The sequence below is a fragment of the Lynx rufus genome, unplaced genomic scaffold (assembly GCF_022079265.1).
Source record: "Lynx rufus isolate CCGP_SWC_20201006 ecotype Redwood Valley unplaced genomic scaffold, mLynRuf1.p SCAF_6, whole genome shotgun sequence".
Lineage (NCBI taxonomy): Eukaryota > Metazoa > Chordata > Mammalia > Carnivora > Felidae > Lynx > Lynx rufus.
The window spans coordinates 48,921,180-48,934,813 of record NW_025814878.1 but is presented as its reverse complement, the minus strand read 5'-3'; the positions used below and the strand labels follow the sequence as shown (position 1 = coordinate 48,934,813).

Below are 13,634 nucleotides of genomic sequence, written 5' to 3'. Positions count from 1 at the left end.
ACACATTTCAAGGAATGCTTGGTGTGGTTGGGTTTCTTACAGAAACTGGTGAGGAGGCCAAGTTCTCTGCATCAGCAGGAGTGGGGTCAGCCCTGCAGATGAGAGAGGAAACATGGCACGTCCAGTGACAGGCATCATGTGCATAGAGGAGCTCAGAGCAGTGGGAGGCTGGAGTCGGCTTGTACACAAAGGATGACTTATATTTTCAGGAATATTGCAAGTTGTTTGTTAAACACGGTGATTATTAAACATTAAAGTATATATACTTCCAGAGAATTAATTTAAAATACATTCAAAACAAGGTAATAGATACTCAAAACTCATCACTGTCTAACTATTTTATTATCAATACTGACACCATGTCCTTAGATGTCATCTTGGCGCCTTGAACCTGGCCATGTTGGGAACATCTCCACCTTGGAAATTGGCGAATGCTACGAATTAGGGCTGACTTTACTACTTTGTTGACTTACAGACTTGAGAGAGTGATGGAGAAAACGGTAAAAACACAAACTAAACTTAAAAGTGTGCCTTCTTTGTAGCTGTGACACCGTGAATAGCACAAAAAACTGAACTATTTTTTTTGACAAACTATCATCCGTCCACGATAAATTCATGAAGAAGTTTATCCCATTCTCAACAAAAGAGCAGAATTCCAATATACAACTTCACTGTTTACATTTCCCTTACTTCTTAACATAATTGGAAACATCGACTAGCATTCATGCCCGAGTTACACTCAGAACGCTGCGGGGAATCATAAACCAGCACAGGAGGGCCTCACGCCCACCATTGCACCTCACGCCCACCATTGCACCTCAACCTTGGCCCTTGCTCCAGCCCTGGCGTTGGGGCTGGAGGGTAATAGAAAGCCACAGGAGAGATAGTCCCTACCCTAGGTGCTGTTTTTTGTGCTTGTGTAATCATTTTCCTCCATGGGGCACAGGTGGGGCACCAAGCCCACCATCAGCAAGGGGAGGCCTTGAAGACAGCGACAGGAAGGGTTATTTGGTATCTATTCTTCCCTTGCATACTACCATGCTACATTTGGTGTTCCAAAATATGACTCTAAGACAATATAAGATCTGGACAATCAAAGAATCATCAAAGCCATTTTGACAGTTTTTGTGAAAACACATTTTAGAAAGAGACTTTAAACAAGTGTTGAAACAAACAAAACGCTTTCTGCTTAAGTTTGAACATTTTCCTACTTGAGAGTTTTGTGAATTTGACTTCCTTGTTACACAATGCCAAGAACACATACTCTTTTGGGGGTCGGGGGGTGGGAAGAAAAGGATGACAATAAAAAAGAGGGAATGAAACATAATGTTGTGAGGAACGTGGGTGCCTCAGTCGATTAAGCGTCTGACTCTTGATTTCAGTTCAGGTCCTGATCCCAGGGTCTTGTGTTTGAGCCTCGTGTGCGGAGGCTGCCTGGGATTCTCTCTCTCTACCTCTATCTCTGCGCCTCCCCCACTCGTGCATGTGTGCTCTCTCTCTTTCTCTCAAAAAAAAAAAAAAAAACCATAATGTTGCATTTCCTTATGTTTATTAGAAAATCACTCTCTTTATAGAGTAAATTTTCTAAGTAACAGAAGACTGTTCTGTAAGTACTTAGCAGAGGCTGCTGGTTATTCCCAAATATCCACACTCCCTTCTTTCTTTATTAATGCAATCTCTGAATTTTAGCCAGCCACCTGATCACCCCATACTGCTTTGCCCCACCTCCCTTGGAGTTAAGTGAGGCCAAGTGACTAGATTCTGGCCAGCAGCATGCAAGTGTAAGGCGTGTGTGCAGCCTTGAACATTGAGTCCTTAAAGGGGAAAGACATGCCTCCACTAGTTCTGCCTCCATCTGGCTGGCTAGACTAGCAGGAAAGAGGGAACTGGAGGAGCCATTTTATAGCGTGAGGTAGGGACTTCGTGTTAAGAGGAGCACTTTTTGTTAAGAAGAGACAACAGAGCAGGAGCCTGGGTCCCCAACACCATGGAGGCATCATGTCACCTTCAGATGGGCTTCCCTGATTTTTAACATAAGAAAGAAGTTAGCTTCCTCTTCTTTAGGCCACTGTTGCTTCCCCTTTGTCACAGTAGCTGGATTTATATTCTCAACGATACAATTACCAACATTTCAGAACATGTTAACCATTTGTCTTTAATATTTTACAGAGTATCTTCTTTCTAAACATGTTACACGTTTCTAAGCTCATTAAACAGAGCAGACAGGACATAATTTGGAAAGAGTAAATGGGAAAGCATAATTACTATTCTGAACAATAATGCAAAGAGATTGCCAAGGTCTAGAGGACTTCTGGCCCAACAGTAGGCAGCCTCAGGCTGTGGGACTTGGTTCACTCATACCTAATTCCTGCAGTTTTTCTAGCTCCCTCACTATCAGGGTTCAAATAAGAAAATATACACAAAGTGCTTTGGTCCAGAGCCTCAAACACAGAAGTGCTGAATAAATGTTATATACGACTATTCTTGCTATTAGTATTAATTATGATGATGGTGATGACGATGATGATGATGTGTAGGGGACAAACAGCTATTTTTAAAACCCAGCACTTTCTTCTTCCTGCTTAAATCATAATCCCTATCATAAAGACACAGAAGGTGGAAATCCCACTGTTAGGTGACATGACAATCAGCTGCCAGTACAGAATAGAAGCTAGGGCTCCTCCTTGATGCAGACTCTCTTTATCTCTTTAAAAAGACCTTAATAGTTGGGGCGCCTGGGTGGCGCAGTCGGTTAAGCGTCCGACTTCAGCCAGGTCACGATCTCGCGGTCTGGGAGTTCGAGCCCCGCGTCAGGCTCTGGGCTGATGGCTCAGAGCCTGGAGCCTGTTTCCGATTCTGTGTCTCCCTCTCTCTCTGCCCCTCCCCCGTTCATGCTCTGTCTCTCTCTGTCCCAAAACTAAATAAACGTTGAAAAAAAAATTAAAAAAAAAAAGACCTTAATAGTCTTTTTAGTCACGAAATATGAGGAAAATCTATCTGTTGACCTTGGGTTGTCTCTGAACTAAACCAATAGCAGATGCTTCAAACTGAGATGTAAATTCTGTTTGATAATGAAGAAGGCTGTTTTCATGGCAGTCGGCGTAGGGCTCTTCAGAGAAAATGTGATGTTAAGAGGTTTTTGCTTTCTTCGACTGGGGTGAGAAGGAGGCAGTAAGGCCATAAAATGATGCTTTCCCGGCAGTGAGCATGCCCCAGAAATGTGGCTGCAGGCCTGGGCCAAGAGGCATGGGCAGATGGGCCCTGGGAGGAGGCATGACCTATGAACTCTGGAGCACTGACATCTGACTACCCGTTGAATTCTTCCTTTTCTGCCTGCAATTCACTCATATTATTCTCAAGACTCAGAGAAAGGGTTAAACATCACAGCCTGTGTCAGCTGTGCTTGGATCTTAAAGGGAAAGGCTTGTGCCCATTCTTGGACCAGACAGAGTTTCCACCTGTGCTGGGCACAGAGGTGATCGAGAGTGCAGTTTGGGAGAGCGCCAGGCAAGAGGTGACAAATGTCAACCAGCATAGATCTGTGATGCAGTCAGCACAACAGGCATGCTCAAGACTCAGGAACCTTCCAAAGGCTCAAACACGGATTACTTCGTTATGACAGTATTGTTAGGATGAATATACCATAATGATGTTTTTATTGAAATGACAAAATTGTTCTTCACTACTTTATAATATTGATAATGTTATTGTATTTGTTATTGTTCTGTATTATTAATAAAACATCATTTAATTATAACAATAATTATTATTATACTTTCAGTACCCAGCTGTGTGGGCACTCTTCTTCCCCAAAATATCTTCTCCTTCAAATCTAAGACTATTAAATCGCTATAATAGAGCTTGTAAGAAATGCATCTACAATAAAGGTAAATAGACTCTGAAGGAGGGCTTGGAAGCATTTTCTTAACAATTAAATGCAGGATCTTTAAGGATACACCAAGTAATATCTTACTTCGCTTGCTCAGGGCTTCTTTTTTAACAACTTCTGGCTCCCCAACTGTGTCTCAGATAGTTAAAATTGCCAAATTAGTGGCCATTTGGTAAATGGAACAACACTGTACAGTTTCCTCGGTGGCTTCTCCACAATTAAAACCTTTTCATTAACGGTAAAAGGGGGCTTCTGGGTCTAAGAAATTGTCAAAAAAAAAAAAAACTGGAGAGACTTAATTGGTTGCCAAATTTATTTTGCGAAGTAAGGACATTTTTTAAATTACCAAATCCTGACAACATACAACAATTAAATAAAAGAAAACAAACTCTAACGCCAAAAGAGTAAGAAGCAGATATTTCAGAATAAAGGATGATCCTTTGGGTGGAATCATTTTAGCTCTACGAAGATTTGCACACGGTTCTTATTTTTCTCATGTCACCACGAGGGAGTCAGCACTCCGGCAGACTAGCACCTGGTTTGGAGGTGTTCTTGAACACTTGGGGAGCTGTCTGGGAGCTGCTGGCCTGAAATAATTCCCACACAGTTCCCCAAATACATGGAAGATGGACTCAAGGAAGAGCTGTGGCCCGTTGCCCCTAGCCAAGTAGCCCTGTGAGGCATGGACATGAGATCTGCCTGCCATGTGCAGGGCCTACATTGTGAGCTAACCATTCCAAAAGGTTTCTTCCTGCTTTGATGTGTCTCTGAGTGTTAGGAGCCCTGAAAACTGCCCCTTTTAGGAGACAGGAAAATTGCCAAGTCGGGCTCATTCCATGGACTGAACTCCCATTTTTCCTGGCCCTAGAAATGCTGTGTCTGTTGGTAATTTTCATTCTTGGGTCACAGCTCCCAGGGGGAGTAGGAGAAAGGCCAAATAGGAGAGAGAAGTTTTCAGTGTGTTTCTTCAGATCCTGGACTTGCTCCCTGGCTCTATTCACAGAAGGGCTGCCCTGCTCCGTCCTTCCAGATTCAATACCCAGACCTCAGCAATGGCGCAGGTAGCTGAGCTGGGAGGGCCTGCCCTAAGCCGGCTTCAGAGAAACAATGCTGAAGCTGAAGTGCCCATGAGAAAGAGGAGGCTCTCTTTGTTAGAAAAGTAACCAGTGACAGAAGATTTTACTTCATGAGGTGGCTGAGTAAAAGCTTCTTTTACTAAAACCCATGACCCCCAAACAACTTTGAGTCACCTTCCCCCTACCTCCTGTTTTTATTTTCCAGCAGTTGGAAGAACTGCGGAGAACCAAAGGGATAAAGGTTGAATTCATCACCGATTCTTCCGGAAGCTTTGTCTTTCTGCTGACCTGAAATAATTTCCATACATTTTCCTAAATATATGGGAGTTAATTGCCAATTTGCATTTTGGTTTGAGTATTGAGATCTCAAGATGGAAACATAAGCTCTTTATTTCAAGAAAAAATAAAGGAAGGAAAACTTCTGAAGCTCATTTTCTAATGCCCAAAAGTCTTGTGAAGAATGAACTCAATAGTCTTTCTTCTCTAGTAGCCTCTTCAAAAACATCTTGGAGGAGAAGCTCTCCCTCCTCTGGTTCAGATTGCTTTATGTGATTGCAATTACATCAGAGAATTTCTTTTCCACCCCCTGCCACTCTGAATTGTTAATTCTTCCAAGGGTCACGGGATTTTAATTCTGCCTGATACGCCTCCTTGAAGCCAAACTTGACGTCAGCACTTTTTATAAGCAGGAAACTATGAATTAACACCCTGAATTTTCATGATGAGTCCCCCTTGTTTAGGCTCTGTTTGGGAAAATTCTTCTATGTCCTCTGACACTAGGCTGCACGCATTATTAATTTAAGTGTTTCAGGAACATCATCTGCTTTTACTAAAATAAATGACGAATGAGTTCTGGAAAGTGGCTTTGAGCGCCGCCCTAGTAGGCACAGTGAGGGGAAAATTCAGTGTCTGAAACACTAATTTAAATGCAAGTCTTAAAATGTGTGTTTAGCTATGACCCTAAAATCTGCTCGCCTTACAACTTTCCCCATCTGGTGCAATTTGCTTTCTCCACTTGTACAAATGCACACGACAGGGACAGCATGCAATGTGGGCCCCGCTGTAACAATGAGGCCTTGTCTGTCACAGACTTCATTGAGAGAAACTTACTTCTCATCTTGTCGTTACCCAGCTCCCAGCCTTTCCTCACATTCTGCAGTGGGGCTCTGCCCAAGCACCCATGCCCCAGCCCAATGTCACCGTGGAGAAAGGAGATGATGGAGCCGTACCTTGTACCCAGGCTTCCGCCCTCTTTTCTTTGGGATCTTCGCTGCTGGCAAAGAACCAGCTGAAGCAGAATAAAGGTTATGGACTGCCATCTTCATAGGTGTTGAGTGCAGTGGGGGTCGGCCTCGCTTTCTCCCCGGGATCCTCTGAGACTGCATGTCTGCTGGTGCCAGTCTTACAGAAGGAAGTGACAAATCGCTCACAGGCAGAAGAGGTGCTAAGAATTAGTCCAGACACAAAGCAAAACAAAAACAGAAGGGTTTGTTTGGTTTGCAAGGCAAACATGTATCCCATTTGGTGTTTTTGGCCATGCCTATCCTTTATTGGAGGGGAAGACCAAATACAAGACAGCCAGGCACCACTAGGAGTTTTTACAGTGCTGTTGGAGTTCTGGGATCATTTCAAGGAGAGCGAATTTCCACAGGGCTATAACGAAGCAGGGGAGATGCTGTCTAGGTGGAGAGGACAATAGATTCCCAGCTCCAAACGCAACCGATAGTGCCGCCAGCAACGAGACGACTTTATCAATGCGTGTCTCCGTTTCCCCACTTTGTTCAACCTTGAAGTGATAGCATTAGATAAATACAACTATTCCCTCACATTCGCTCCTGCCCCTTTGGTTGGGTTATAAATTGTTATGACCTTTATTTTTCCCATGGAAGGGATGTAACGGTACAAATCAATTGTATTAAAGTTATGTCCCTCGGTCAAAATGCGGATAGAGATTTACCTACAGAGATGTTCATCTTAGCATGTTTTAGAATTGCGAAAATAGAATGGATGGAGCCCAAATAACAAGCAATAGGGGAATAGTTAACATTATCTACAGAACAAAACAATCACCTGGTTAAAAGTCTTTAACCATATTATTTCAACAACATGAGATTGAATGAAAAAGCGTCTCATAAATTGTGCTTAAAAATGATCTCCACTATGCAAAAATGTATGTGGTAAAAGAGTGAAAGGAAATGACGTAAGTGGCAGAGACGGTAGAACTGTTGGTAATTGTTCGCTATGGACACATCCTTTCCCCCAAACAGATACCCCACATGCTATAAAATTCATAGCATTAAAAATACTAATGATACGGGTCCCTGGGTAGCTTAGTCAGTCAAGCATCTGACTTCAGCTCAGGCTATGACCTCACAGTTCATGAGTTCGAGCCCCCACATCAGGCTGACGACTCGGAGCCTGCTTCGGATACTCTCTCTCCTTCTCTCTGTCCCTCTTCTACCTCTCAAAATAAATAAAACTTAAAAAAATATATACTAATGATAAGCTCTCTCAGGTAGACTTGACTAAATCTTGCAGCAAGAGGTAGTTGATCAACTCCAACCCAGGGAGCTCAGCGGTATCATGAGCTCAAGGGTCAGATTTCCTTGAATGTTAAGAAATGTAACAAGTCGGACAGAAAGAACTCTACACTCTAACTCAGGGATGATGTTAGGTGACGAAACTCATTTCTGAGGCTTAATGGTAGCCAACAGTTGGAAATGAGAAGCTTTTGCTCAAGAGGCCACAGGAAAAATTGGGAAAGATGATGGAAGCAGTCCCTACCCCCCAGGTCTGGGCAGCCACTGTAGGAACCAGATTGCTTTGCTCAGGAAGGAAAATATCAAATAGTGGATATTTGATATCCTAAAACATGACGGGAAATTTGGGGCATCTTTTACAAATGTCAGTTCAGTTTGTTAATTCTCTGAATATTAACGGTATCCACTCAATAATATTGATTGCTCTTGGAAATATCATACCTAATATGATATTTTATGAATTTTAAAGCATAAATTTGTTTATTGTTAGGTATTTCAGGTAGATAGACAAGCTGTTGAGGATGTCGATTTTCCTTGTTTTTGTGTAAGAAAAACACCATGTCTCATTGATTCTAAAATGCACACTTTTTTACAAAATAACATCTCTGAAATCACAATGCACCCTAAAGCATTGCAAGCACATCAAATTCTGTAAGGAGCAATTTTTATTTCTTGGTACATGAAATAATGAGGTGTGATATTATCAAGGGCATCTTACAGTCAATGAATCATAATCAATGAAGATAAACCCATCAATATGTGAACAAAGGGAATCATTCCAGTTCTAGACTTACTGTCAACATCCCCCAGTGCCAACAAATACCCCAAACACTCGTTTTCAAAAAAGCGGCTTCCCAAAACATTGAAAACCCACCAAAATTTATCAGTAAGATCTTTGCTGTGTGGAACTTGATCTGAGTCCCATTTTGAGCTATCATGATCAAGTGTCTGCTTCTCCACTTTTAGTTTACAGATTTTGGAAATGGGATTTCTTTTTCTAGTCTAGGACAGGTTTTTCTACCTTTCTACTTTGCCTCTAGGGACAAGGTCAGCGATGTATCTAACATTAAGATCAAAAGTCAATAAGAGAAAACCCAGGTTCAGAGAAGGCATTGAATCTCTTTCCTCCTGTTTTTGAAGGCTCAGTTGGCTGTGTTCCTTCCCTGGTGAATTGTGATCCTCTGCTAACTTAGATACTCCCTCACAAAAGTCTTCTTGTTGAATAGGTTTTGAAGAGTGAAGGACGGGTGACTAATTAGCATATTATCCTAAGAATTTGTATCACTCAAAATTAGGCTGAACTATCCCCAAATTTCTCAGTATGTTAGAAAAAAATATTTCCTACAAAAAAAGCAATCTTTTTAAACAAATTTTTTAATGTTTATTTATTTTTGAGAGAGAGAGAGACAGAGACAGAGTGTGAGTGGGGGAGGGGCAGAGAGAGAGGGAGGGAGACACAGAATCCAAAGCAGGCTCCAGGTTCTGAGCTGTCAGCACAGAGCCCAATGCAGGGCTTGAATTCATGGACTGTGAGATCATGACCTGAGCCAAAGTCAGACACTTAACCGACTGAGCCACCCAGGCACCTCAAAAAAAGCCATCTTTTAAACTGAGCTTTTCTATTGTTCTAATTCTCTTTCTCTACTGTGAGGAAAAAACAGGACTTGTGCGACTTTCCACTTCCTTACTTGAAGTGCATCTATCTTAGGGTATGAAGGAGCTTTCCTGAAAACTAAATCCGATTAATGAATTTCATGCTAGTGGAGCAACAGTGAACTATTACTTTTTTTGTTTTTTCAATGTTTTTATTTTATTTTATTTTTCAAGAGAAAGAGCGTGAATGGGGCAGAGGCAGAGAGAGAGGGAGACACAGAATCCGAAGCAGGCTCCAGGCTCTGAGCTTTCAGCACAGAGCCAGACAATGGGCTCGAACTCACGAGCTGCAAGATCACAACCTGAGCCTGAGCTGAAGTCAGACACTTAACCGACTGAGCCACCCAAGTGCCCCAACAGTGAACTATTATTGGTGGCACACGAGGCACTACAGTAATTGGGGAAATACTTGGAGATGGTTCATCCACTGATCAAGAAGATACTATTTTTCAATTCCTTCTCATAAATCAATATTTTAATATGTGAGTAAATGCAATTTTAAGTAACAAGATTTTTAAAAACTGAAGAGGTTATTTTAATTATGTGGGGTTCTCTGAAAGTCTCCTTGGAATAATTTTAAAGAGTTAGGGGAAAACACAAAGTGGTATTTTAATAACAGACTCAGACACTTTGGAAATGATGGTGACAATAGTTCAGGGTCTCCAAAAATGTCCTTTTCCAAAACTAAGACATGAACCAAAAAAAAAAAAAAGGAAAAATAACAAATACTGAATACTTAATACTGAAAACAAGGAAGGGTCCCAATCTTGGAATGCAGGGGAAACAAGGAAAATGGGATTTTTTTTTTTTTTTTAGGGAGAACATAACTATGGAAGATAGACAATGACAATTTATCAGATGTTTAATGAAAATATCGAAACTAATAGAAAAGGGGGCACCTGGGTGCCTCTGTTGGTTGAACCTCCAACTCCTGATTTCAGCTCAGATCATGATCTCACAGCTGGTGAGATTGAGCCCCACGATGGGCTCTGCCCTGACAGCACAGAGCCTGCTTGGGATTCTCTCTCTCTTTCTCTGCACCTCCACTGCTCACATTCTCTGCCTCTCTCAAAATAAATACATAAACATTAGCAAAAAACTAACAGAAAAGGAAAATACTCAAACATATATTAAGAGGCTGTCTTCCATAATGAGGAGGCTCTCTGTGTCTGAAGAAAAGTTCTTTAAGAATAAAGAACAGGGGCGCCTGAGTGACTCAGTTGGTTGAGCGTCCGACTTCAGCTCAGGTCACGATCTCACGGTTCGTGAGTTCGAGCCCCGCGTCGGGCTCTGGGCTGATGGCTCAGAGCCTGGAGCCTGCTTCCGATTCTGTGTCTCCCTCTCTCTCTGCCCCTCCCCCATTCATGCTCTGTCTCTCTCTGTCTCAAAAATAAATAAACATTAAAAAAAAAAAAAGAATAAAGAACAGCAACAAATCCTAATGAAAATAATACACTCTTAGCTTTCTATGGCACCCTGAGCCAGAAAAACAATGGAATTACCATAGTGACTTTTTTTCCCCCGGGTGTTTATAGTTGCCAAAATTCCTCCCACCACAGGGCCTTTGCATATGTAGCTCCCTTTGCCTGGAATGCTCTTTCTTCTTCCTCAGTTTACTCTTCTCATTTTTTCATCAGTTAGGTCACAGAAGGTTATTCTGACCTCTCATTTGATTTCCTGAGCTTAGAGTTCCTCAGCTGTGACACAAACCCACAGTGTGTACATCATCGCCATGGAACTTGGACAAGGGAAACAGGTGGGAACATGAAGACAAACCACCTGCTGTGCCTCTGGACTGGGAGCCATTTTTCTTCTACCATATCCATGACATTGTGGTAGGCTGACCTGTTTGCTTGCAGAGGATAAAAATCTCAGACCCTTCATAGTTCTTCATGAAATTCAATAAGTAGGACTTACATGAAGAAAGTAATATTTTTTTTAAAAAAATCCTACTTATGCCTTAAAATAAGATTTAAAAATGATTATTCTGGTATTGGACAGATGGGTATTTCTGAAGTATAATTTTCACCTAAATCATTCTATAAGTGCAATCACATTAAAAATCCAAACAGACTTTAAGAAAAGAAGGACAAAACAAAGGCCACTGGAGACTTGCCCTCCTGGTTTCTAAAGTATATTATAAAACTGTAACAATGGCAGCAGTAAGGTACAGGGCTAAGCAATCAGACTGATGGAAAAGCTAGGCCAGAAATTAAACATATGTTAAGTTTCCATTTGTTTGAAACTTAAGATCATTTGTCATATCAGTGCAGGAAATCTCAACAAATGAGCTGTGGAAAACAGACACTTAGAAATAAAGAAAATTTGGGGCACCTGAGTGGCTCAGTCGGTTAAGCGTCCGACTTTGGCTCAGGTCATGATCTCATGGTTCATGAGTTCGGGTCCCATGTCGGGCTTTGTGCTGACAGCTCGGAACCTGGAGCCTGCTTCGAATTCTGTCTCTCTCTCTCTCTTTCTCTCTCTCTGCCCCTTCCCTGCTCATGCTCTGTCTGTCTCTCTCTCTCTCAAAAATAAATGAACATTAAAAAAAATTAAAAGAAATAAAAATTTAACTATTATTTGAGCTAAATTAATTCTAGAGATACCTAAGACTAAAATAGACCTCAAAAAAAGAAACAAGAATTACTGAAGACAATGAAGGTCAACATTTTAATACTCTTGGAATGGAGGCAGACTTTCTAACTATGTGAAAAATCCAGGAAGCAGTTTGGAAATGTAAAGACTAATAGACATGACTACATAAAACTCAAATGCTTTATACAGCAAAAGCAAATTATGCAGAAGGAAAAATGAAAATCTGAAAAAACTGTTTGCTACATATGGGACCAACAAAAGCTTAATTAAGGAGTTAAAAAAAACTCCTTCAAATTATAAAAATAAAAATAAATACTGCGATAGAAAAATTGGCAAAGGACTCAGATGATTCAGAGAGAAGAAGGAAGGAAGGAGGAAATGAAGAAAAGAAATGGTCAATTATCAAAAGAAAAGCTTCTAAACTTTACTGGCAACCTCCCCCAAAAGTACATTGAGATATCACATATTGCTGATCAGATTGATAAATATGAATAAATCAATCAATAGTTCATGCTGGTGAGGAGTAGAGGAATGAGGATTCCCATTTACTGTTGGTAGGGGTGGAAATTGGCTAACCTTTCTGTAGGACAATTTGAAAATCTCTTAACTTTCAGATACACTCTTCCTAATACACCCATATTACTCCTAAGGATTTGTCCTAAGAAGAGCATCTGAGAAGAACAGATATATGGCCAAGGATATTCTTTGCACATTGTTTATAATAGTGAAAAACTGAAAGCAATCAAAATGTCTCTCAAAACCAGTTTAGTTAAGTAAATTATTTCACATTTATAAAGTGGATATTTTGTGAATATAATATTTCACATTCATAAATTATAAATGTAAATGTGTGTATACATATAAAATTGCATTGAAGACTACAAAATAGTATATGTGCTATGATTCTATTCATATCTTTTTATATATATAATAGAGATAAGTCTGCATGTGTTAAGCATGGAAAGAGGTCTTGGAAAGATTATCATCAAAAGACTGGTAGTCGTCTCTGGGCAGACAGATATTGAAAGATGTTTTTGCTGTCTTTGTACCATTCTGCATTGTTGGAATATTTTAAACCCTAGGCAGAAAAACACCATTAATAGAAAAATAAACAATGAGTGAATAATTCTCCTTGTCTGGAAAGTTGGGTTTTTTGTTATTGTTGTTTTCGGGGGTTTTTTTGGAAATTTGTGCATCTTCAAATGGCCTTTTGTTTTCTTGTTTTCTAATGGTTTTGGCACTTGAGCTACAGAACTTCACTGACCACTGCTCTAACATCCTAAACAAACTGTGACAAAATTTAAAAAAGAAAAAAAGGACCTCATCACCAAAAATAATGGAGAAGGTTATTTCGGAGCTAATAAGAGTGTCTAAACAGACGGCAGACAGGAAGAGAGAACCAGCTCTCAAGAGCAGCAGTGCACTCCCTGGTCCCTCCTTGATACCCTGTAAGCCCTGCCACTGAGGCACCAGGTGGCAGTTGGGTTACTGCCCTCCCCCAACAACTTCCCTCATCTCCAAAGACCTTAAAAGACCTCAAATGCTGCCGAAGACAACCTCTCCACCGACACATAGTCTGATACAACCAAATATGTACATCACTTGAGAATCTCAAAACCTTGCAGGTGTTATATGGTACCTCTGAATTTCTCTGCTTTCAATCGCAGACTTCAGCAAATACAGGCTGCCTTGGTTCAGGTCGGATTTGGAAGCCATCTTGGAACAAAGAGTTTTAATAAACATAAAAGATTCTGTCCCTAGAGCAGCCTAATCATCAGGTCTATAAATCTTCTAGTTATACCCTATAAGCGGTTGTCAACTCCTGGCTTGACATATTAAATGAAGTGATTTACTGCTGCTTTCCTAGATCTCCCTCTTCTT

At 40.9% G+C, this 13,634-nt stretch overlaps 1 protein-coding gene across 8 annotated transcripts in view; it reads right to left on the bottom strand.

Moving 5' to 3' along the window:
• Nucleotides 1-13,634, bottom strand: part of SCML4 (Scm polycomb group protein like 4) — a 124,948-nt gene that overhangs the window by 60,216 nt on the left and 51,098 nt on the right. For 7 of the 8 annotated variants that reach the window (XR_006966204.1, XR_006966205.1, XR_006966206.1 and 4 more), the window contains exon 2: nucleotides 6,195-6,409. The exons of the other annotated variant lie outside the window; for it this stretch is intronic. Coding sequence is in view for 3 of the 7 variants with exons in the window: in XM_047102364.1 (XP_046958320.1) it covers nucleotides 6,195-6,409 (215 nt within the window). In the remaining 4 variants the exon portion in view is untranslated. The remainder of the gene's footprint in view (nucleotides 1-6,194; nucleotides 6,410-13,634) is intronic. 8 annotated transcript variants of the gene reach the window in all.